General features: G+C 38.7%; 2 protein-coding genes and 1 non-coding gene across 3 annotated transcripts; 1 reads left to right on the top strand and 2 right to left on the bottom strand.

Moving 5' to 3' along the window:
* Positions 1 to 5: 5 nt before the first annotated feature.
* On the top strand, positions 6 to 15,872 carry LOC110062137 (transient receptor potential cation channel subfamily V member 4-like). The gene is made up of 14 exons (XM_089287119.1): positions 6 to 390; positions 2,004 to 2,180; positions 2,990 to 3,273; positions 4,560 to 4,665; positions 5,360 to 5,629; positions 9,298 to 9,371; positions 9,878 to 10,060; positions 10,470 to 10,643; positions 11,539 to 11,685; positions 12,637 to 12,717; positions 13,153 to 13,333; positions 13,997 to 14,057; positions 14,598 to 14,664; positions 15,018 to 15,872. The coding sequence occupies exons 1-14, from the start codon at positions 280 to 282 to the stop codon at positions 15,064 to 15,066; spliced, it is 1,965 nt and encodes a 654-aa protein (XP_089143245.1). The 5' UTR covers positions 6 to 279; the 3' UTR covers positions 15,067 to 15,872.
* On the bottom strand, positions 8,003 to 8,075 carry Trnat-ugu (transfer RNA threonine (anticodon UGU)). Its single transcript has one exon. It is a non-coding gene; the product is annotated as a tRNA-Thr (tRNA).
* LOC110062234 (pancreatic lipase-related protein 2-like) lies at positions 15,625 to 23,057 on the bottom strand. Its single transcript, XM_089287120.1, has 8 exons — positions 22,772 to 23,057; positions 19,131 to 19,664; positions 18,790 to 19,002; positions 18,054 to 18,326; positions 17,562 to 17,700; positions 17,021 to 17,161; positions 16,405 to 16,513; positions 15,625 to 15,960 (listed from the first exon to the last, which is right to left on the bottom strand). The coding sequence occupies exons 1-7, from the start codon at positions 22,839 to 22,841 to the stop codon at positions 16,414 to 16,416; spliced, it is 1,470 nt and encodes a 489-aa protein (XP_089143246.1). The 5' UTR covers positions 22,842 to 23,057; the 3' UTR covers positions 15,625 to 15,960; positions 16,405 to 16,413.
* Positions 23,058 to 23,880: the final 823 nt, after the last annotated feature.

Genomic DNA, 23,880 nt, shown 5'->3' with positions numbered 1-23,880 from the left:
GCTGTCTTCTATGGCATTTTCACTTATTTGGTCATGAAAATGCGTCTGCAAGTTGGTTTTAGCTGGTTTTATCCGATTACTGTGATATCTTCCTTATTGGACCTTATTGGGTTATCAAACGCCTTGTTACCGGAAGTTGATCTAGCTTCCGGTTACCGTCATTCTAACCAATCAGAAAGAGAAAGCTCGATCAAGCGTGCACCGTGTGATACTGGGTGGAGAATGCGTGATGGTCGATTGAATTCCGTCGCTTTGCTATAAAATTCAGCTGAACCCAGCATGAGGAAAACAGATAAACAGTATACAACCGTCCAAATGGAAGAAAAGAAATCCAAAGAAGAGCGAGAGCATGATTTGGAAGAACCTTTTAACGAGGAATTCTGGTTAAAGGTGAGGTGTTTGTTGTTATAAACCTCTTCGATCAGCGCGCTTTTGTGCTGTTTTGTAGTTTGTTTTGATTCTCAAAATGTGACTTTTCAATCGTTTTCCTCGATATTTTTACCACCCTTTCCTTTGTATTTCATGCTAAACTTTAAGAAGTAATTTTTAGAAACGCCAAAGTTAACATTTTAACGATTGAGTGTGTTGAATTTTCAATCTTAACATTTTCTTTATGTTTACAAATCGAGTTCATTTTGAATCAATCTGCCCATCACATTCTTTCTGACTATTTCAAGATAAACCTAATTTTACGCAGCAGGTTTGACATTATTCAGATATATTCTGTAGTTCCCCTACTCAATTATTTATCTCGATTTAGTTTGATATTTAGTTTTATTTCCAAGATTTGCTTGAAGAATAGCAAGATTACTGAGCCTTGAACATTCTTCTTTTGAATATAAGCTTACATAGAAACGATCAATACACTGCTTCGATACAAACTAACCACCTCGACCTCTGCCATGGATATTTTAAGTTTGTTGTAAAATGTTGAACCAGGCAAATTAGAGTAGCCAGCAAATGCAGGCTATGTCTTGGAGCTATGGGGGAGGGGGTGCGGGTTATTCATACACGTACAGAAACCTGAACAAGGGCACACCAGGCCTTGCCTGAAAAAGGCCAAGGCAAAATATATTAGCCTTACATGTATTCATAGGTTATAGTTTTCTTCATGAATTAACAAACTGATGTCAGTTTTTCATGAATCTGTCCTGTTACTGATAATGATTTTGTCATAACTTTGTCAAAGTAGCCATCAATACACAAGGGGATAGCTGAGTGGATCTGCAGACTACTTTGACAATGTTACAGCAAAATCATTGTCAATAACAGGACAGATGCATGAAAAAACTGATGTCAAATTTTTTTTTTTTTTACAATATTGATAACAAAAAGGCATAGATTATAAATTTGTGTGTCTGTCCCCGTATTGGCTATGAAACGTAGCCAGTAAGTGCACACAATTTTCTGCAGTTATTGTAAAACATGGTATTGATACAGAGCTCTCAAGTTGATTTGTTGGCAAAGAGTGAGATCTTCGACGGCGTAGCTGTTGTTTGTGACACCGCAGGCATCACCCGGTTAGGGGGTTCTGGGGGCATGCTTCCCCATGAAATTTTAGAAAATGGAAGTAGCTAGGACACATTTCCCTTCATTCTGAGCAGAAATGTGGTGCTTTAAAAGCAACTGTTTAGATCCCAGAATTATCTTTTTATTGGACCAATATCAACTCTTTCTTAACATTCTGACTTACTGTACATCTACCCACTGATCAGAGAAACGCTGGTTCTGCACAAGAATAAAGTGTTCGAAGCGAGTACAAACCCCACAAAGATTAAACTATATCATAAAAGATAGTTTATTATGAAGGAACTTCACTAAAGCAGCAAGGAATCTTAAATGCGTGAGAAATAATAGTTTCAGGCTGCGTGAGAGTGTAAGATTGCATGAATTTGTTTGCGTGAGGCTCATGCTCAATGCATGAGACTTGAGAGCTCTGTTGATACCATAATCCCATGTAAGTGACTTTTTAAAATCATATTGATCGGTTTGGCCACTTAAAGGTACAAGAAAAGTTTAGTTCCAGTGACATATCATGGAACAGAGCCATGGATGAAGTGCGGACTGACAGACTGGTGGCAAAATGTGGGCAAGACAGCCTTCTTGTGATAATACGTGATTGGCCAGCCAGTGAGAAGTACAAAGATAAGCCAGAGATGGTGGCAAGTTTAGAGTATCTGGTATGTCTGGTTAATGTATGCCTCCAGTATATAAACACTCTATGTACAGTGTAACGTTTTTATATGGAGCAATATATAAGGCCCATTACTTTCAAGAATACGGGCAATAATTAGGAGGCTTGAAACCTTGTCATTGAGCTCCAGAGGTAGTATCGAAAAATTTGCATTGGGTTTGTATTCATTTTGGAATTCTGTAGTTGCTAGAACTGTAGGTTTGCATGTGTATTAAATTGACTTGGTGTCTGAGATGTTAAGCTGAAAATTAACGTCTTTAGTTTCAAAGGGTACATATAAACTAGATCATACAGGGGTCGTGGAGCTAGACCATTTAAAAGTGGTAGGGCTAGAAAATCTGGCCAAGAAGACAAACAAGCATAAGAGGTCTCTGTTCTGCTGTTTTGCTGGTTTCAAGTGGTCAATTTCAAACATTATCAACATCACGCATCTGGAGCCCAAAAAATAAACTGAAGAAAAAAGTAGTAGGACTGTAGCCCTACCAGTTCCAGTCCTTGGTGGTTGCTGTCATATATAGTTTGAAATCTTCAGCAATCTTTAGCAATCGTGGAAACATAAGAAAATTTACCATCTTGTATTAGTATAATTTCTACTAAGCATTTTTTCTGCGATAAAAATTAGATATAAAAATTAGATATAAAACACAACATTTTAACCCGATGATCTCAGAGAGGTCGATACATCAGTTTTATCTCTAGTTTTTATCCTGAAATATGTTATTATTACATGATTACAAGTATATTTTTAGTTCTAATACATCAGAAAAATTATACTGTGTTTCATTTCATTTACAGATAAGTCGTTTCACAGAAATCATCTTAGAAAAGGACACCGATGAAGAGTACAAATACTTCCGTGTTGAAGAAAACCCCTCTCGCCCAACACTGCTTCACCTGGCAGCTGAGCAAAATTTCCTCCATGTGACAAAATTGCTAGTGGAAAAGTATCCCACACTTGTATACCTGGAGACAGAAGTAGTTGGTGATTATGAACGGGGGTATTTGCCAGTTGAAAAGGCTCTGATGTGCTATAAGGATGAAACAGCAGCATATCTCATATCACAGATGAAACATGACTGGTGGGTACAAGCCACAGAGGCTACTTTGTATTTCAGAGTTAAAGTTTGGAAGAAGGTGCAAGAATGTTTAAATTATACACCTTTTTGGATCATAAGTATTTTTCCAGTTAATTTTATTTTTGAAATACTCTGGGGGATTTGCTTTTTTGGAGTTAGGAGGAGGGAGGACTGATATTTTTTGACTTTTCATATGTAGGCCCGGGTTCAAATCCTGGACCCGGTGTCATAAGTGGTTGAGTTTGATGTTGGTTCTTGTCCTTGCTCTGACGGTTTTTCTCAGGGTTCTCCGGTTTTCCTCCCTCCGCAAAAATCAACATTTCTAAATTCCAATTCGATCGGGAATTCAAGGGCCACGGGTTTGTCAGTCGTAAGACTGTTGTGTGTTACCCTCATTAAAAAAAGTTAGTTTATATTTAATTTTATAAATTTATTGTAGGTATAAAATCCCAAATGTATTATGTGCATGTACATGGAATGAAAAGACCTAGTACATGAATGGCTGAACGTGGCTTTAATTTGAGTGTTCTATTTCAATCTTCTTCATTCACAAGTCCACATCTTTTACATCTTCTTCTTCCCATAAACTTGTATTAACACTAACCAGGATGAAATTTTGTTTAAGATACAATTATGCATTGTTTCTCTTATTTTTTTTTTTTTTTATTGACTGTCATTAAGCACCCACATTAAAAAAAAATATCTAATAAATCTGATAACCCCTCACTTCTTTTCTCATTCTTTTCCCACCTTTTTATTTTACCCACTTTTTCCTAACTTTCTTTTTTCCTATTTATTAATAAAAAGACATATTTGGTAACTAAATCTTGATGGACTGGTCCGCCTAGACTTAAAGCACCAGCTATCCACAGGCCAGTCCAACTGTAAAATGTATAAAACTAAGAAATATTAATTGATTAACTCCTACTGTAATCTAATTAACTTCTTGGCCCTAAAAAAACAGTTCTTTAAAGTAGAGCACATCAAATTCAGCTGGGAAGGTGTGTCAAACATAAAAAAATCAAATGCCAAAATTCACCCAAAATTAGTCAGAATATGTATTTTATGGGTTTTCCATTGTATTATCCAGGCAATTTGGTGACCCAATTACGGGTTACCTGGAGATTCGGTCTGTATCCGGTATATATGTACTCCTTGGTAATCTGGGAGAGTTGTACAGGTGCTTCATTGCCGTTGTTGTGGTATTACATATACAGATCCGACATAAGACATTACATGGCATGATTTCTATTTGTTGTGATTCAAAGCTTAATTGTTTTCTGCTGTAGGGTGCATGAGCTGTTTCTGTACAATGATGAGTTGAAGAAAGCCAAGTTTAGATTTGGAGAATTCATTACTCATAGAAATCCAGTAACAAACAAACTGGATATGAAGGTAAGATATTTGTAACCAACCAAATAAACAAGGAAGTTCAAAACTAGATTAGATCTTACATTGTAAATTTGTTAATTCTTATTTTCTGATTATTCTTTCTTGTTTATTTACACATGACCCCACAAGCTGCAAGCTTAATTACTTATCGTGTTTAAATAAAGGTTACTTACTTACTTACTTACTTCAAATTAAGTACAGTTTACGTGTATACCATCTATGGTAACTATGTATATTAAGTAACCCCAGTGAGCATGATACTTGCCAGAATAAAGGCATGCCAGATATTTTCCAGCATCAACCATTTGACATCAATGATTACTGCTGTTCAGAGCGGTTTTCATTTTAGTGTTGAAAAGTAATTGGTTGTGTATCAACTACACTTCACAGTTGGCTGAAAAAAACTCATACCACTTCTTCGTCTATGATGAAAAGCAAAACCAAAACAAATTGTATTCATTCACATGTAATTTCCTGTGCTTTGCATCTGCAACATGTAATTATACCAAGGCTTGATCAGTTCACTGGATGGTCTGTGTCTGTGTGATTGGCTAGAGTGGTTACAGTGGTTTTGGGTCCATGACACTTAATTGAAAACCACTCTATTGTCAAGAACAAATAAATTATGCAAGATTAGTGACATCATACAACAACATTATTACATACATTACAATCAACCACATTTTCTGTCCCCAAGAAAACAGTGGTTGCAGTGTTAGATCGTCTGGTTAACCCTCATTGGCCTTACCTGCCAGAGAAGACGAAAGAACTGGGAGAAAACAGTGATCGCATTGAGCGCGCTTGGAGCAGTGTACCAGATGATCCAATGAACTACGATTTCTTCTATCATGTGCTGGATGCCGATGATCAAGGGAGAGAGCCAAAGATCGATGAAAGAACCTTGAATGAACTGTTCAATCCAAAGTCCATGTCGTGTCTTCGGTGTATCGCTGAGAGTGATGATAAGGTAACTTTAATGTGAGCGCTTTAAAAAAAGTAATGAACTGTTGCCATATTTGACTTCTTACATGTATCATTGTTACAAGCGTGATCCAGCAGGCAAGTAAAGTGTTTGAATGTTTGACATTTTGCTCATTAAGTGATTGCTCCTTTATTTACTATATTTACATGTATGTATACAATGTACATATTGGGAGGGAATTTTTTACACTGTTGGTCCCCTCTCCCCTTTCCTTAGTACATGAATGATTGTACCTTTTTCTATGAAACTCAGAAAACCGTGAACAAGAGAAATGCGTAGTACGGAATGTTATTGTGCAGCAAGGAATTGAAAGAGCCAATTACAGTGTAGGCTTGAGGAAACTAAACGGGAAACAGCAACAAATTCAATACTTAATTTGAGGTTTTCAGTTTTCCTCTCGTGCCCTGAACTTAAGTGTGATTCATCAGTATACAATTATTGACCTGTGAGAATCGTAATCAAAGTGTTCATGGTTTTCTGAGTTTCACAGTAATGATTTAGTTTGAGCTACACCTTTCGAATTTCAAATGACCGTCCATGTCACCCCTTTTGCATACATGTGTATGGGAGGCCCCCCCCCCCCCTCCCAACACACACTTGCAGTAGTTGCCTATGGCTCTTGTTGTTGTGTAATAAATTTGACTGAGGTATGGAGAATATAGAGAAAAAATGTTGCACTGTTCCCTTTCATTTCTGAAAGCTCGCAATGTTTCATTTTCTTCCCAAAAACTGAATGCCAGCTATCCTTCATGATATATAGACACATTCTTCCAGCTGGTAATAAAAAGAAAATATTAAGACCAGGAAGAACAATTTTAGTTCAAATCAGAGAATAGTTGACAGCCATCTTGAATTGTGTGTGACTATGTGTGGCTCCTAGGGAACGACCTTTCACCGTTTTCTTAGCAACATTAAAGGAAGATTTCAAGAGACAGCAAAGAATAAACATGGATAGAGAGCCTGCAATGAAGGACATGGACAATGCTGTGCTGCTGGTCAAAGGAATAACCACAAATTTTTGTTTCTCGTTGAAATAGTTGCAGTATGTGCTGTCAATGCAAGAGATTTTAGAAATATAACAACACCGTACCGATGATATTGTTAAGTAAAGTTGTGCTGTGTACCATGATCCGACATGTTAAAATGGGAAAAAAGACTAAATGATACACCAGCTGTAAATGGCTTGTCTATAGAAAAGAAATTGTATTCAATTTTTTAGCCAGGAAATTTTTTTTTATGAAAAGAAAAGGTTATATTATATGATGAACTTGGAATAAAGTTTGTGTATGTTTTGGTTATATTATTTTGTGTCAAATAACGCTATCACAGAATCACAAGAATTGCGAGTTAGTTTATTACTTTGTCTAATTAATGACGAGATTTCCTTTAGACGATCAAGTTTTTAAATATGGTTTACTCCTCTAGCCAAAATATCAGCGTTTTAGTTGGAGCGACCTACACCGTGTACAAAGTTCTTTAAAATTGGTCCAACGAAACAATAGGTAAACAACACAAACACTGCCCCTTGCTCTAAGAACAAAAGAGATGCGGATTAACAAGAACGAATGAAAATAGAGGTTTTAAAGAGGTGTAGGTCAACTGCTTTAGGTTCGATTTTTGTACAGTTGAACCGTGTTCAGTATATCTCAAACTGTATTGTCTTGAATTCCCAGCCGTCTTGAACTTATTTTATTTTCCCCTGAATATTCCTTTTCAGTAATGTACTATCGGCTAACTCGAACTCACGCCACCTCGAACTATTTTTGTATCTGACTCACTAAAGGAGCTCGGTCATGGTAAAAAAAAATACCTTTAAATTGAAGGAAACCTGAACATCTTGCTTTACTAAGATAGAAAAACATCAAAGAGATAATAATAAACCATGAAAGAACAAGGATGGTTAACGATGGAGACGATTAACACGAATTACAACAGACGAACTTGAAAAATTTAGGCTAAACTTTTCAAGATGCACAAACCGTGACGTAGTTCCTTTAAGAGGTCGAGAAAGCTGGATGTTACTGTACACGAAAAATCGACTGATGGAATGAAGCTGGAAAAAACTACATTTTGATGAAAACGGTGATAGATATAAATTTAACGATGCATAACACTACTTACTCTCGTCTTTCTGTGAGCGAATATTCAACGAGGCACAGCGGAGTTGTCTGTCATTTACAGAAAACAAAAGCGAGTAGTATCCCAAGACGGTAAGAACTATAAGAGGACCACTGAAAGTTGAATTTTTTGTAGAGATTTCATTTTAGCTTAGTTTAGGGGACCGTAATGCTGTACAGCAAGATCCTGTAAAAATGAAACAAAAAAAGTGAGGGGAAAAAAAACCATGGTATATCCTGTAGCCCCCGAAGAGATTCGAACTCTTGACCCCTGGTTTACAAGACCAGTGCTCTAACCACTGAGCTACGAAGGCTGACTTGGAAGGTGTTTTTTCATTTCGGTTAAAATACGCTTGTTTCGTGCCAATCTTGCCAAGATTGTTGTTAGGAAACGACCATATTTGACAAGTCACTTTCCAAACCATAGCGACTGGTGAACTAGATTTTGAAAAGAGTGATGTTGTATTTGTTTTGTGCGAAAATCCCCGTACGTGAATGCTTCAGAGAGAATATTTTTACGGAAACTATCTCACATCAGATTCTGATACCAATGCTCAATTTCACATCATGTTTGTCCTCTTTTTGAAATGGTGGAAAAGTAGGACTGGTCTTCGTATATAATCAGGAAAGCACACAAGCATACACAAATTACTTGATAACTACTTTCTGTCTCTCCTATAGACGAACTAACTGGCTTTCTGAAAGAGAATCAACACATGATACATGTACCAAATTATTATCAGTGTCCCAATTTTAAAGTTTGAGAAGTGAATCGTACATGTCAATCAAAGACGTTAATTGTTGCGAGAAATAATAATAAAAAAACGTCCTCCAAATTTCACACTGCAACTTTGTCGAGTTTTCATGGAGTATTTTTAGCAAACGGTTCTCAGTGTTCTTAGGTAATGTTGGTAATGCTTTCAATAAAACTCTAAATTATGCAGGTCGAAATTAATGTGATTTGTCCATGGCATTACCTTACCTGATCTATTGTACTTATATCCAGCAATGTCAGGTCACTGACCTGAGATGGAGACGCCGGGATTTATGGCCAAATTTTAATGCTACAGAAACCGGACATTAAGCTCCGGCTGTGTGGACCAATAGGCTTGACACAGACTTTAGTCGTGCGTGTTTGGTTGACTTGGGCGGGCATATTAGATTCATGCATCAAGTCTCGCCATGGGTATTTTGGCAGTCTCGGCAAAATACGGACTGTGGGCTGACCAAACTCACCTGATATGCCGCCGTAGCGTACCTAGTCTGTCCACATACAGACCATCTATTTTGTCTTGAATTCGTCGAGATCGCAAAATAGCAAAATATTAACCCGGCGCGTGGGATATGAATGAGCCAAAACGTAAGGAGGTGGGGCGGGCGCTTGAAGAAAAATAACCCGTAGCAAAAAGTAAACATCTTTGAACAGACTAAAGCGTACCAAAACGTACGGTAGAAATAGATATAAAAATTAACCTCCGCTAGATATCCCCTATATTACTGAGCCAGGCTTAACATTTGTGTTTCTGTCTTGCATAGGAGGCCATTCAGCACCCTGTAGTACGTATGTTGGTTACCAGAAAGTGGAAAAAATTTGGTCATTGGTGGTTTTGGTAATAATTAGGTTTACTGTCTATGTAGCTAATCAATGCCTTATTTCTGTTCAACTGATATTTCCCTTGTAATACTCGTATTAGTGTTTTCTGGTTTCCAAGTTGACCCGCTTTCAAGCGAGACTCGGTGAAATTTTTATGTACGTGATTACAGGCGGTGAAAGAGTCTCAATCATAACTGTATCTAACGGTCTTGTTTAGTCGCCATCTTGGAACGACAAAATGTACGTCTTCGATGCTTTGTTCCATTATGCTGATAGCGCCTGCGCGTGATGGCCACAAACGCCACGTTACCTTGCGCGCAAAGCTACAGAAGTCAGAATCGCTGTCTACCTCTGCAATATTGCGTAAATCATTTTCAGCGTATGCCCACCATCAGAAACATTTTTTACACTTGTGTGGCACAACTTCTACCTATCGCCGGAATCTCTTACCCATACATGACACCCTGCTTCTCCTTTGAGGGTCTACCAGGCTAAACATTATCTTCGTGTTGTTACTTGCAGTGTCCAAGCGTCATTTTATGTTTTGTTCCTAACGCTGTTATCATACGCACTCATCTATGGCTCGACTGTTGAAGACCCAACCCAGTACAATGGTAAAGCGGATGGTCTGCGGTTGTTCTGTGAAATTGTCACCATTATCTTTCTCATGTTTTACTTTTTTGAGGAAGTCAATGAAGCGGAGCGGTAAGTGTGGAGCTCATTATGGTTGTTTCCTAAACCCGTGCCGTACAGTTCCTATTACAAGCGCTTGGTTTTTTTTTTTTATTTAAGAGCCGTTTTAGGTGAGTGTTTTTCCGATTAGCAGGGGGAAAGGAGAAGGTCTTGAAAAGTTTAGCCTCAATTTTTCAAGTTCGTCGATTGTAATCGTTGTCAATCACCTCCATCCTTAACCATCCTTGTTCCTTTATGGTTTATTGTTATCTCTTTGGTGTTTTTCTATCTTTAAGTCAGTAAACTTCTATTGTCCTATTTCCTTTAATTTAAACGAAATTCTGTACGCGGCCAAAATTTAAAATACCGTTACAGAGCTCCTTTGATTTTAAGGTGCTTAAAGAATAGCGCTTGGTAAAATAGTAGTGTCTTTTCTTTTCAGGGAACAGAGAACGTATTTCAAAGACCCCTACAACTACTTTGATTGGCTGGGACTTATCTTGACATTTCTCGTTATTCCTCTACGGTTTTCTGGGGTTAAATATCAATGGAGTGTTGCTGGGCTCGGCTACTTGTTCAATTTCTTACGGCTCTTCAAGTTTTCCTGCGTCACCAGGTATTATGCTTGTTAAGTAAAGTTGTAGGGAAGTTTGTGATGGAGATTAACGAAACTGCAGTGTTGGCGCCAATGGAATCGTCTGTAAGCGGAAACTTTATCGTGCCGTACAATAGCTTGCTTGAGAGACCTGACTGCTATCGCCCTGGAATTTGGATCGAGCGGTCTGGGTTCGAGCCCTGACGGGGGTCACTTCGCTGTTTTTTTGACTGAGTAAGACTTTGTACTCTCACAGTGCCTCTCTCCACCCGAATGTATAAATGGATAACGCTCCGGCTTCCGCCTTCCAGTGTACTTTGTTGTCTTTTGCGGAAATATTTTCGACTTTCAAAAATAGAATAACCCTGTAAAACTCATGTGGACGTTCTTTAGCATTTTAGGTATTAGTTTGCTCTGCATAAATGTTTGTTTGGAACTACTTAACACATGTCACAATAAATTTTCGCGACATCGAACTGTTACGTTTTTCGCGATTTTTTCAAAATTGTAAAAATCGAGTGTGGCGAAAACAGAAAGCTGAATATATAACTTGAAAAAAAAACGTCCCAAAAAACGAAGCGGCGAAAATGGAGTGTCGCTAAATGCGAAATTAAGTTGTCGCGAAAATGTGTAATGACGTAACTATTTGATACTTAACATTATTTTTTTTTCAAAAAGGCGGCACGGTAACGAATCCTGCAATTTGATTGGTTTTTAGCGCAGTACGGATTTTCCTATCTCTGACCACGGTCATGGTAACGCGCGCGCGATGTGTGTGTGAAAAGGTCAACAATTATAAAAGTGATCTGAAAGAGAAAGGAAAAAATAATTATTTGCTTTGGCCGGTCTGTGTACGGACATATTTGTACTTAATCATTTAGTTTTTTTTTTTTTTTTTTTCATATTTTACCCTTAGAACCACAGGTCTGTACACCAAGACTCTGGCCAAGATCATCTACCGGGACGTGACTCGCTTTAGTGTGGTGTTTCTTGTCGTCTTTATTGGATTCTGTGGCGCCATGTTTATGGCGCTGAAGGCTACTGGCTCACAAGACTTATTCACGTAAGAGTTTCTCCTTGTTAAAGTTCTCGCTACTTCTCGCAGTCTTGTCCATCTTATACCAGTGATGCCCTTTGTGCTTTAAAATGCTCTTCATGATATGAAGTCTGGTAGTTTTATCGACCACATTGTCGTATCAACTAAACTGTTGAGCTTGCTTTCCAGCGGTCAGACTTGAATCAAGTAAAACGAAGTGAAAATCCTTCTCTATCTCGCTCAATTTAGACCTTCGTTATTGTTTTGTTTCTCTCTGGTGTTCGGGATTTTTTGTATTTTCTATCATTTGAAATATTTTTTTTCAAAATAATTTAGTTTGTTTTCAGACCGGGCTGAATAAAACAAAAACAAGAATTGTTGCTGGAGAGTTGACGAGTTAAAATTATTACTTTATTAAACTGTCAGCGTTTTACACGTTCATTGACTTTCTTCTCACTGTCTTTAAATATGCCCAAAATTTTTATGGCAGTAAACGAGATTCTGTGCTTGTTTTTTTTGGTTGTTTCGTTTTTTTTTTTTATACAACTCTGACTCATGTTCCTCCGGCTATTTTGACTGATTGTGGGAGAGAGCTCTAGAGAACTCTTTACAAGACTCTTTCCTTTAGTCTAATCGACCCTTGCCCAACGTAGCCCGATAAAAACGTACATTCAGTTGATCACATTTTGGTCGCACAAATGAATTTGCCAGTATAGGCCATTTTATAGTTGTGTGCTTAGTTGCCTGGCCTATGAATGCAAACGAGGTTGGAGGTGACCTTGCTTTGATACAGACCTCTCTGCTTTTCTCATTTAAATACAAACTAGTTAGCACAAGAACAACTTGATTTACACCACAGAAGCAGTGAGGTCTTCATCAAAACAAGGTCACTGCAGCCTCGCTGCCATTCAAAAGCCGGGTCGCTGAGCAGACAACTGTAAAATAGTCTATTATGTTTTATTCTCTCTTTATTTGCAGTAATTACGCGTGGTTAATGTTAGCTGCCGTCAGAGCTCTCGTTGAACAACAACCTGCTGAGGAAGATTATTCAAAGTTCAGGTAAACAACTTTCTCTGCTTCTGTATGTCTCCAACCCGATTTAGTCTGTCCGCACACCCACCCCTCTATTTTGTCTTCAATTTGTCGAGATCGCAAGATTTTACAAGCCCAAGGGGGGGGGGGGGGGGGAAGAGGTGGGTGAACGAGCCAGGGGGTGGGACTGAAAAAAGAGTAAAAGAGTAAAATCACTCTCGAAAAAATATAACTCGCAGAAAACAAAACAAAAAACTTTACTGATTTAATTCGGTGAATTAAGATTTCCACGATTGAAAGTTTTGTTGCAAAATATAAGATATTTGTTAGTGAAAGTAGCGAGTAAATCTGCTTTTCTTGCGGCTTTTCTTTTTATCCGTTTTGTCATATCTAACTTAAACATGTCTCTGTCGATTATTTTGTAATTTACTGAATGTTTTTCTTTCCTTTGTTTCCTGTTAGCTGGCTGGCTATCCTGATTCTCTTAGCCTACATGGCAATGGTTATAGTTATTCTTCTTAATGTTCTGATCGCTCAGCTGAGCTACACGTACAGTGAAGCCAAGAGTAACGCAAAGCTACAGTACGCTATTGATCGAATGCGGATTGTCACGCGCCTGGAACACAGCAGATTCGCTAGATTCGTAAGTGTTGTTATCACGTATTTTTTATATATTTTCAAACTAGTCGATATAGTCTGCATACGAACCTAGTGGCCCATAAGACCGGCGCTTATCTCCAGTTTCTGCACTAGAAATATTTCTACCCCTCTCACCATCCCCCTGTGGGCCTCTCGGCGGTTGCGGGGTAGCCTGCAGAACAGGCGGATTGGCGGGCTATAGCGCGGTACACGAGCGCGCGCGAAGCGCGAGGCGTTCGTTCTCACGCTTCTCACGCTTCTCGCGCTCGTTCTCACGCTTCGCGCGCGCGCTCGTGTATCGCGCTAGAGCCCGCTAATCCGCCTGTACTGCAGGCTAGTTGCAGGGCAGCGCTGCCCCCATTCACTGCAAAAAATCATTTTAATTAGTTTCCTTGGTGGTCCAAAATTTAGTAGAACGTAGCGCATTTTCTAAGAGTAAGTAAGCAGAAAACGTTTTTTGAGTGCAGTGTATGTTGGCGGGCATATTTGGGTAAAACTGTTACAAAAGTGATTGTAGAATTCTTATTGTTCAACATGATGTGCTCGAGCTTCGCAAGCCTGTTTGATTGGCCTGTGATTGTTACTCTTTATCAAGATTGCGTGACGGGCAGTTATGTTATCTTTGTATGGGGTTATCAGTAATGAAGCGCTCTGACATATCTTTCAGAATTTAAGAGTCAAATACTACAAAGTGGGCGATAGAGTCAGCGAAACAGAACTGGCCAAAGGTGGGTTGTGTTTGTTGTCTAGTTGTCTTCACCAGCCATTCATGAGATGAAAAGAGTAAAAAAGAAGTCCAAGCCAAGCTTAAAACCAGCAGCCTCAGACGTTTATAAGTTTTTCCATTTTGCAGGCTAATTCCAACCTCTATATCGTTTGTCATCCTCTTTTTCCAGTGCGTTTTTTCGATTATCGAGTATTGTATTAAGATCAAACGTTACTGTTTTGTTATCCTATGACCTGGCTGTGTTTCAATGTTTAATACTCAGTTCACACCAACATGTTAAACAAGTTTTAAAGTATATGGTTTAACTAAACAATAGTTTATAAGCCATGGTTTTTCTTGAGGCTTTCTTAATAGTTCCTAGTTTTCAAGTTTACTGTTTTTAAATATTTCGTTTCTTGGTTTCTTATATTGTGTGGTGAAATAAATAGATTATCGATACATCGATTGGTTGAATGTTTAATCGATCGATCAATCGCTATATTGATCGATTGGTTGATTCACTCGAGATCATTTGTATTTTATTTTATGCTTTGTTATTCAGAGATGCTGGAGTACAGTGAAGAGAGGAATCCGTGGGAATCAATGGAGGACAAACTGACACTCATCAGGTACATCATTCATCCGTTGCATTGATCAGATCTGAAATTCTCTTTACTATACTACGGGACAGTCAAGAAATAACGCTTCTGATCGCTTGAAGTGAAAAAGGCTCGATGTATCGAGAAATTCTCCTAAGGGAGATTGAGCCAAACATACGGAAAAAAAAGTTGTAATAATTTAGCACTCATCTTAAAACGCGTACAGAGTTAAATAGCTGCAGCTGGCAGCGTTTGTGTGTGTAAGGCCCGAATGGTACGTTTTGGGGGTAAGTTGAAGGTTACTCATTACAGGAAAAGTGATTTTTTTTTAAACACCGTGCAATCCTGAGTGTTTGATATTTGTTCTTTTTGTTCGTTTTCAGGGACTTGATGAGGAAAGTGATGCGAAAAGTGTCCGAAAAATCGGATTGAAACTTTTCAGAACACGGGCCTTTTATTGCCAGAAAAAAAGATAATCAAATTTTTTGCATGGATTGAACATCTTTATCACCTGGAAAATAGTGTTTTGTTGTAAATAATTTATTTCTCAGTCTGGATATTTAGGTCTGGATTAAATTTTGTAACAGTTCAGTTTTAATTTTAAACAGCCATTTTTTGGAAAAAGTCCAAATTGTCGGCCAATAGTTGTTCTCATTTTCTGCGCGGTCAGACCCACATTTCTTATGTCAAAATCCCATGCCTTAAGGGATGAGATATAATAACTTGCTGAGACAAAGCATCCCGTTTTCTGTGTCGTACAAACAGCAAAAATCTCCCGTTCGCTAATGTCTTTTCTAGTTGAAAACAAGTAGTGAAAACAAGTAGTGGACAGGTAACCAAAACAATAGCTCTTCGAGGATTGGGGTTGATTATAGAACTTATTGCTTAATCTCACTACATAAAGATACCCAGAAGTTTGATAGAAGAAAGTCTTCTAAAAGGACAAGCAATGAAGAACAACAGAAAGATATCTGCATCTGAACAACAAAGTCGGCAATTATTTATTTTTATTTCTTGGAATTATTTTGTACAGACATGTGTCTTTAAAAGATTCCTTGTTATATCTTAAGTAGCTTTGCCTGGGCAGTATTTTTCCCCCCTTCAGATTTTTATGTAGAAACCTACTTAGTTTATTGCTTTTTAACCAGACTGTATTGAAGTATTTGCCCTAACTGTATGGAGTGGTCGGAAGTCGGAAGTTGTATCCTATGAAAAATAAACAGCAAGTTAACTTGTAACATTGTACAGTCTGCCTTGTTTTTCTGTTGAAGAGTTGCCGCTTGGTACTTGAGGTAGTTGTCTTTGGATTGTGCCGTGGTCATTATCCTGCAAATAATTAAATAATGTATATTAAAAACTTTTATAACAGGTATCCAATTCGTCAAAACATTTTCATTACACGCGCTGCATACTTTGAAAATTTTAAATTGACTTCTTTGATGCTATGGAAAATACCCTATTTCAGACCTGTCTTATAATTAGTTCCCTAGTTCAGATTCTTGGTAAAGGCATTGTGAGGGGCTTTTGTTGATGGTCTTTTCGATAATGGTGAAGAAGATAATATACTCAATTTAAGATTAGAGTGGAAAAACTATACCCTATTTGAGACCAAAGTCGACATTATTTCTGACCAAACTAGCTGAAAACCATGTCCTTTAGGGCTGCACATACCCATAGAGCCCATATAAGGGAATACCTCCTCCCCCCCCCCCCCCCCCCCGGGAGTTAAGTCGCCTGCAGTATCGTTTACGTGGACGAACGTGAACATACCTTAACGTTTCAGCAATGGTGTTTTCCCTTTACAAGGTTCCGGGTGTAGGACGCGAACTTCAGATATAACAAGTAGTTTTCCATATGCTGCTGAAAACACGCTGTGTATCTGGAAGAAGGTAGAGTAGAGTACATTAGGTAATAACCACGTTTGCGAGCTTGCAAGCATTATCTAAGGCAAAACCTTCAATTTGTATGATTTTATTGAGCCCATTTTCTTTCAAAAAGAGCAGTTTTCAATCGAGTGTCGTAAAACCAAAACCAAAGTAATCACTCTAGTCAATCACAAAGACCGCAGACGATCCAGTGAACCAATCAAAGCTCGGAGTAATTGCATGTAGCTGACGGGAAACGCGGGAGAACGTGAGCGAACGAGTGATGATTGGTTTCATTTGGCTTTACTTCTGATTGGATAAAAAAGTGGCGCGAGTTTTTTAAGCCAATCATGTAGCGTAGTAATGAAAACCAATTTCCTTTCGACATTTGAGAAAACTGCTCTTAGCAAGACAATTATTCAACATGACTGGGTTGATTCACAAATGGCGCTAGGTTGCTAGGAAATCTAAAACATAAGAGACTAAACCATTATATATATACTGAGTAATATTGTTGTTACCTCTTGTTTTCTATTTTGGAGAATATAACGACCTTCTTCAAGAAAAATCCCGAGCCTTTGAATTGTACCTTGATGGACTGCAGTTGCCCAACATCACGAGCAGATGATAGAACGAAACTTTCTTTTCCATATTTGACATCTCTGAAAGGAAAGAATAATTAGAATGAATCTTAATACTGGGCGTGAGTGAAAATCACCGTTACATTTCTAGGAATTTATGTTCTTCTATGAGTTCCCTCTCTATTCTAGGCTCGATTAATAGGACCCTAATAGGACCCTAGCTCCTTTCCAGAACAGCGGATGGTATTTGAGCCTATCTCCATTCGCCACTCATCTCGCAGTCGCTTGTGGGATCGTTACTGGGCACCAAGATTCTCGTCTTTCGTTTCGTTGGCAGTCAATGGTCCCACAAGCCACTGCGACAAGGTGACTCCCAAGTTTCTTCTCGATTTAAAGCGGCGAACTATGGTGATACGGATTAAAATAGCATTCACTTTCCTTAAGCTAGGACATGTCTCGAAAAATAATACATATTTATCACCTGACGTCATCAGTTTGTACTTGTCCTTTGCTCCCAGTCAGTGTAATTTTGATTTTGTTGTTTAAAACTATACTAAAGAACGAGAAGAGCCCTGATCCATCTCTTGAATGCAGAGTGAGGCGGTAATAGTTATCACTGGCTAAAGGAAAAAAAAAAACAATAACGAAAGTGAGTTTGTAATCACTTATGAGTTTGAGCGCACTTGTAACCACTAATAACTAAATCAGTAAAGAAATGCAGGGGCGGATACTTTAGGACAGAGATTTCTCCATTAAGCTGCACGTATTGCAATGAGAATTGATCACTTAATTTTGCTCGTAGGTTCCCTAGGCTTCCCTTGGCAAAATTGATAGTTTTAAAACAGATGAGACGCAACTTACTACAAAAATTGGCGCCAAAAAGTCAGTTTCAATATGTGCATGCACGTACAGATGGACTCGACTTATGGTGCACGTAATCTACATTCCCTATATTATTTTGCAACCTACATACCACAAAACGGCTTGTCCTCCACTGTTTTCAAAAAGGCTAAAACACGCTTGTTCGCGCGGTGCTGGTCAGCGTTATATCCCATTAGAGGACATGCGCCATCACAAGAGAAACACCTCCCTTCTTGGAAATCCTTCCAGTTGTCACAAGGGAAAGCTTTCATTGTGCATGGGCTATTGATGGAGGATGTAAAATAAGCAACTGACTTCATGTGATCGCAGGCGAATATCAATGGAAGCGAGACTTGAGCATTGTCCAAGAAGGAATCTACAGCACCTAAAAGAAAGTTACAGGAAATAGCGAAAATGAGACGAAAAGGTAAACCTAGAACTCTTATTCTTTTATGACTCGAAAAGTCACACCAAACTAACTTGCCAAGGGCCCATCAGTTAGTGCGGGCTTATTTTTTCGTGACTTCTTCCCACTCCTCTCGCCAGATGGTGAATGGCTGGCAGACTGTAAGTCTTTGATAAGAATGTTGGTATGGATGCGGAATGCAGAGCGGTTTTCAATTGCGTGTCGAAAGTAAGGCAATTACTTTTGTTTTGGTTTTGGTTTTACTTCGGTTTGAGATTCGCTGAGTAGTTTAATTGGTCAGTAACTGGTTTTGGTTCATCACACTCGATATGAAAACCTCTCTACTAGAAAGGTTAAATAAGTATCTACTGCCTCGAACCCTGGCACAGAATAAGGTCATAAAAACGTCCTGGTAACCGAGTTAAAAATCCAGTAATGGCACCTTCTACCACGTCTGATGTTCCGCAGCCAGGCTGGTGTTTCCCGCCATTGGGATAGAAATCCACGTGACCACAAGGCCGCTGGAGTCCCAGAGAGCTATCGATGGGGCCATTCCTGACGTCACTGTGGATAACGTCAACAAACATTGCATCACTTGGATCCAATCTAGCAGCCGCGTGTTCAAAATCAAACCCAGGCCTCGCAGGATCTAGGCCTGTTAAGGTAAAAAAAGAACAAATATTTGAGTTCTGGTTAACATCTACGCAGAAGGAAAGACGATATGTATCAAACCTGTTTGATTTTTTAAAAAGGGGGGGGGGGGGGAAGGATTTTAAGTGGTACCTGTAATTCGTCCAATAATTTTGCCACTTTTTACCAGCTTTTCACCAGCGAAACCGGCAACGTGTGCACCTAGACTGTGTCCGATGATATGAAACCTCTTTAACGCCACGTGAAACTTCCTATTCAACACGTCAATCAAATCAGCCACTTGGGCCCCCACAAGACGCGTGTTCCCGGCCGCGACGTCGTACAGGTTCAGAACACTGGACCCTAGTGCCCAATCCACCACAATCACGTTCATCTTCTCCTTTTTCAGCAGTTCCAGAGCCATTTCTTTAACCCAGGCAGTCTGACCGTTCTGAGTAAAACCGTGAACAATAAACTTTACTTTAAGTAATGGGTCAAATGTAGAGTTTGTTATTGACGCGTTCTTGTCAGTATCCAGGATTTCTTCTTTCTGTAGGGCGTTGGCTCTGGTATATAGCACAAACTTTGTGCCAATCGTGACGGGGTCTGATGGAAGAGCGATCAGCGAGTTGTCAAAAGGTGGATCGTCGGAGAAGCAGCCATATTTACCATAGCAAACTTTCGTGGCTGTGAAAAGAAAAAAACAATAACATATAAAATACAAAGTTAGCTACTAGTGGAAAATAAGCAATTTCACGCATCGAAGCTATCATAAAATTGCATATTGTTATCCAGTAGCATCGAAATTTACCCTAAAAGACCGATTTCCGTGCCATTCGCTCCCGTTCCAAAATTTCCGTTACGTGCCGACCCTGAATTTTTCACTGTCAGTGAAAGTGCCTGTAGTAATATTTACAGACGTATACACTATGTGTTTCACAACAATTTCGTCATGCCTCAAATTTCAATAGTGAAATCCTTTCTCATTTATCATCTTGTCACAAGATGATATTCAAAACAAAACAAAGCAAAAACATATTAAGCAGTCACACAACCTAGTTTTGTAAAAGGATGTAAAGAAAAATTACAAGGTGAAAAACAGAACGCCCCAAATAACTATTAATGTTTTAGCTAAAGGCCAGACTTCTATTGTCTGTTCATAAGAGATCAATTTTATACGTTAACTTTAGATGTTATACTGAACAAAATTTGGCAAAAATCGCACTCCTTGCTTAATTTGTTCGTTTTTTTAAAAAAAAAAAAAAAAAACATTTATAAGCGGTATTAACCTTTAAACCTGTTTCTGCGTATTTTTCTGTTAAACTTAAATCACATTTTACTAATAAACTGAAAAGCAGAGGATCACAACACCTGTGTAATTGATAGTCTCATGGTGCTCTGCATGAAGCAAGCTTTAATTCCACAATTGCTCCATTATCACTGGTGTGACCAAAGAAAATAACCTTTATATTTGCCCAGACAAGAGATTTAAAGCAATCGCAGCTAAGGGTTGTCTTTTAAAACTTCAGTGAAAACATACAACGGTTTGATGTTCCAGTAATATAGGATTTCAATGTATCCTTCATCTTTCATAACATCGATCAAAGGGACGGACCACTAATTTTTTTGAGAGGGAGGGGTCTTGGCAATTTCCGAAAAATAATCCTGTACAACAAAAACTGCTGAAAAAAAAAAAAAAAAATAGCGCAAGGGGAGCCACGGGCGAAAAAAAATCAAGCAAGTGCTCTCAACTAACCCATGAGCTGAACTCCTGTGTCTGATTGAAAAAAAATTATTGCGCAGCACATGAGTATTGCTCACGAAAAACACTTCATGCTCCAGAAAATTGGCCAGCCCTCCCCCCTGAAAAAAGGTCCGTCCTTAAAAATAACGTTGCCGACGCACGTGCGGTGCGCGCATGCGGGTATCATGTGCCCCACCTCCAGACACACCCCACTGTTTTAGGTTGCAATATTGGCAATGTTAATCCATTTCCAACACGGAAACTATAAAATGGCCCGAGAAATTATTTTCAGTTGCAATACCGTTAACCAATGTTTGTTTGGAAGCATACCAAATGTCTGGCAAAATTGAGGCTTCTCTCCTCTCCTTCATTCTCGATTCCCAGCGCTACTTTTTCCCCGAATACAATTACATCCAATAAACGAAAAACACCCCGGCAGACACGCTGAAATAACGTTGAATTTTGTTTTGAAGCAAAGAAAAAAACTTTCAGAAAAGTTTGTACTTCGATTATATCTAAAGGAAGTTAAATTTCATTAAAGATCGTCTGCAAATGAAGAAAGCTGACAAAAGCAGGTCCCTTTAGCGGTGCCGGGTGGAACCTTTGATTTTTGAGGGAGAGGTTGGGCGATTTAAAAAATACATTTCCTGCAAGCAGATTTATACCAACATAAAATCATACATATGTGTCAGCAGAAAAAAGCTGGCCCCGAGAAAACAAATTCTAATGCACTAAAGGGTTTTAAAAAACTTCGTGCCTTTACTAAATCACTAACACTGCTAAAAAGTCAAGTATCCGCCACCCGCGGCTCAGTCATGGCGTTCTCTGATTGGCTGCGCGTGACCCAACCCCCAGACAGATCCCCTACATACCCATTTTAATGCGGTTTGGAGATTTCAACGAAACTGAAATCTTCATGTTTATTTTACCTTTCTTTACACTAGACTTCTTTGAGTCAATGGCTGTCCATATCTCTGATTATCTAATTCGATTTCTGTCGAAGTCTCTCGTTGAACTGTTTATGAAATTGGGATCATAAACCATGAGAAATTTCGTAACATGTCAACATGTACCAATGTGTTTGTAGCGGCGACAGTACAGTTCAAATATTATGATCATTATTCCAGAAACAAAAATGTTTTCATCTCAGATAACTCTTGTAAAGGAAAGCAGTACGCAAAACAGAAATAGTATGAGGTCGCTTCGGTTAATTAACCTGATAACAGGAAGTTGTAGTGTTTTCCAATTCCTATTTTTGGCAAGGGCACGGAAAAAAATACGAAGCAAATCAGGGTTCAAGGAACTGAAGTTGACGACAGTTGAAGGAAGTTTGACAGCGAGCAGAAGATGACAGTGTTGCTACAGCCGCGTAAGATGCTGGTTTCCGTCGATGCTAAAACAAAATCTTTGGTTGTTTTGAGACTACATCGTTTTTCGAAGATCAAAAACGTTCAAGAAATTCTTAGCTTTCACTTGTCTGGCCGAGTACCTTTCGTCGGACAATTCAAGAGCAAAAATTGATCTTAAATATAATTTCTCTAGCACAAGATTTATCCGGGGTGTTATGATATGTACAGTTCTTTAAAATTTTGTCGAAAGTACACGGCCATTTTTCCATACTATTATGTCAGTTAAATTGAAAAATTATTTCGAATATCGGGTCTCGGTTTCACAATCAATTGTTATCATAACAAACGCACACTTTCCCAGTCAAAGAGCTTTTCTTTAACATGTTTCGGGCCTATCGCCTGAAATTACCTCCAAAGACGTTTAAAAGCCACACCCATGGAAAAGTACATTCATATTTGTAAGGTTTTACGATCAGGTCTATTCAATATGTTCCCAAATTTGAATACACATGTGCCGACTGTAGAATATATTTTTTAGTCATCTAACACCCAGCTGAGCAGGGCATCAGCTTGTACGTTAATAGGGAAAATTGCTTACTAATAGAAATGAACTTGCAAGCCAACGCTTTTGGTAGATATTTTGAACAGTAGGCATAAATATATAGTACAAAAGATTCACAGCTCAAATTTGTAACACTTACCTTGTGAAGTACTAAACGAAAACACAAATAAGATCAGACACGCAGAAATCATCTTGAATGTCGAAATCATCAGGAAAGAGAAAACGAGATGTTGACCTTGTGGGCATGGGAGTCACAACTGACTGAATTACTGTTTCCTTGATCTGCCGAGATAACGTTCCGATAATTGATACGGCTATTATCTGACTGGCTGGTCGGGCTGACAAGCAGGACAATTCATTGAAAAATACGTATTTACCAGTACATGCACAAACGAACAGTGTTGATTAAAATGACCTTGAGTGGTCATCCAACAAAAATATAATACAAAAATATGTGGAGTAAATAAATAATAGAAAGGTCGACAGGTCAAAGACATTTTTTCGCCATGTGCACGTGATAAATCTATCTCTTGGTTCCTTTCGAGTCTGAATGTTGCGCCATCTTTTTTTATGTGTCAAAAAACTGGCATCAGCAATCAGCTAAGACATTATGGTAAACACGTGCCCCAGTATGTGAATGCACGTGAAAGAAGTGGCGCGTTCGATTCTTTCCTGTTTACAGTTATAAGATGGGTGAAAGTTTCAGGTGAGAGGGGTGGGTGGGGCATATGAGGTCTCTCGTATACATTCCCACCTTATCCTCCCGCGAAAGTTTTCAAATTTTAGGATAGAAATTAAATTCCCTGGTGGACTAGTTCTGTAAAAACTTCTGTTGGACTTTTTAGAGTAGGTAAAAGCGCTTTACTGGGGGTATACAAAAAAAAGAAAAAAGAAAACACCATTTCCTATCGCTTCGGACCTCAGGGCGGAGGCCTCCCCGTATAAAACTTTGTTGGGTACCTTCCCCGGGATTGGGGTGAAGAGGTCTTCCCAAATGTCTCCGATGTGTGTACTTCATGTTAATTATAGTTATCAAGACTGGTGTGACATTTACCTTCCAGTGCTTCAGTAGAAGATTAATGTTTTGGGTGCTATTCATTGGCTCGTGTTTTCGATAGTTCAAGAAGCGCCCAGGAATATCGTAACTTTCCGATGTTTCAAGACTGGGTCGAACAATGAAAGACAATCAGATCTAGAGTTGAGAGTTGCACAAGAGTTTCCTTAACTTCACAACAAGTGTGGGCCAAA

Source organism: Orbicella faveolata, unplaced genomic scaffold, assembly GCF_042242905.1.
Source record: "Orbicella faveolata isolate gen_17 unplaced genomic scaffold, um_ofav_v1 contig_14, whole genome shotgun sequence".
Classification (NCBI taxonomy): domain Eukaryota; kingdom Metazoa; phylum Cnidaria; class Anthozoa; order Scleractinia; family Merulinidae; genus Orbicella; species Orbicella faveolata.
This window is presented reverse-complemented; position numbering and strand designations above follow the sequence as displayed.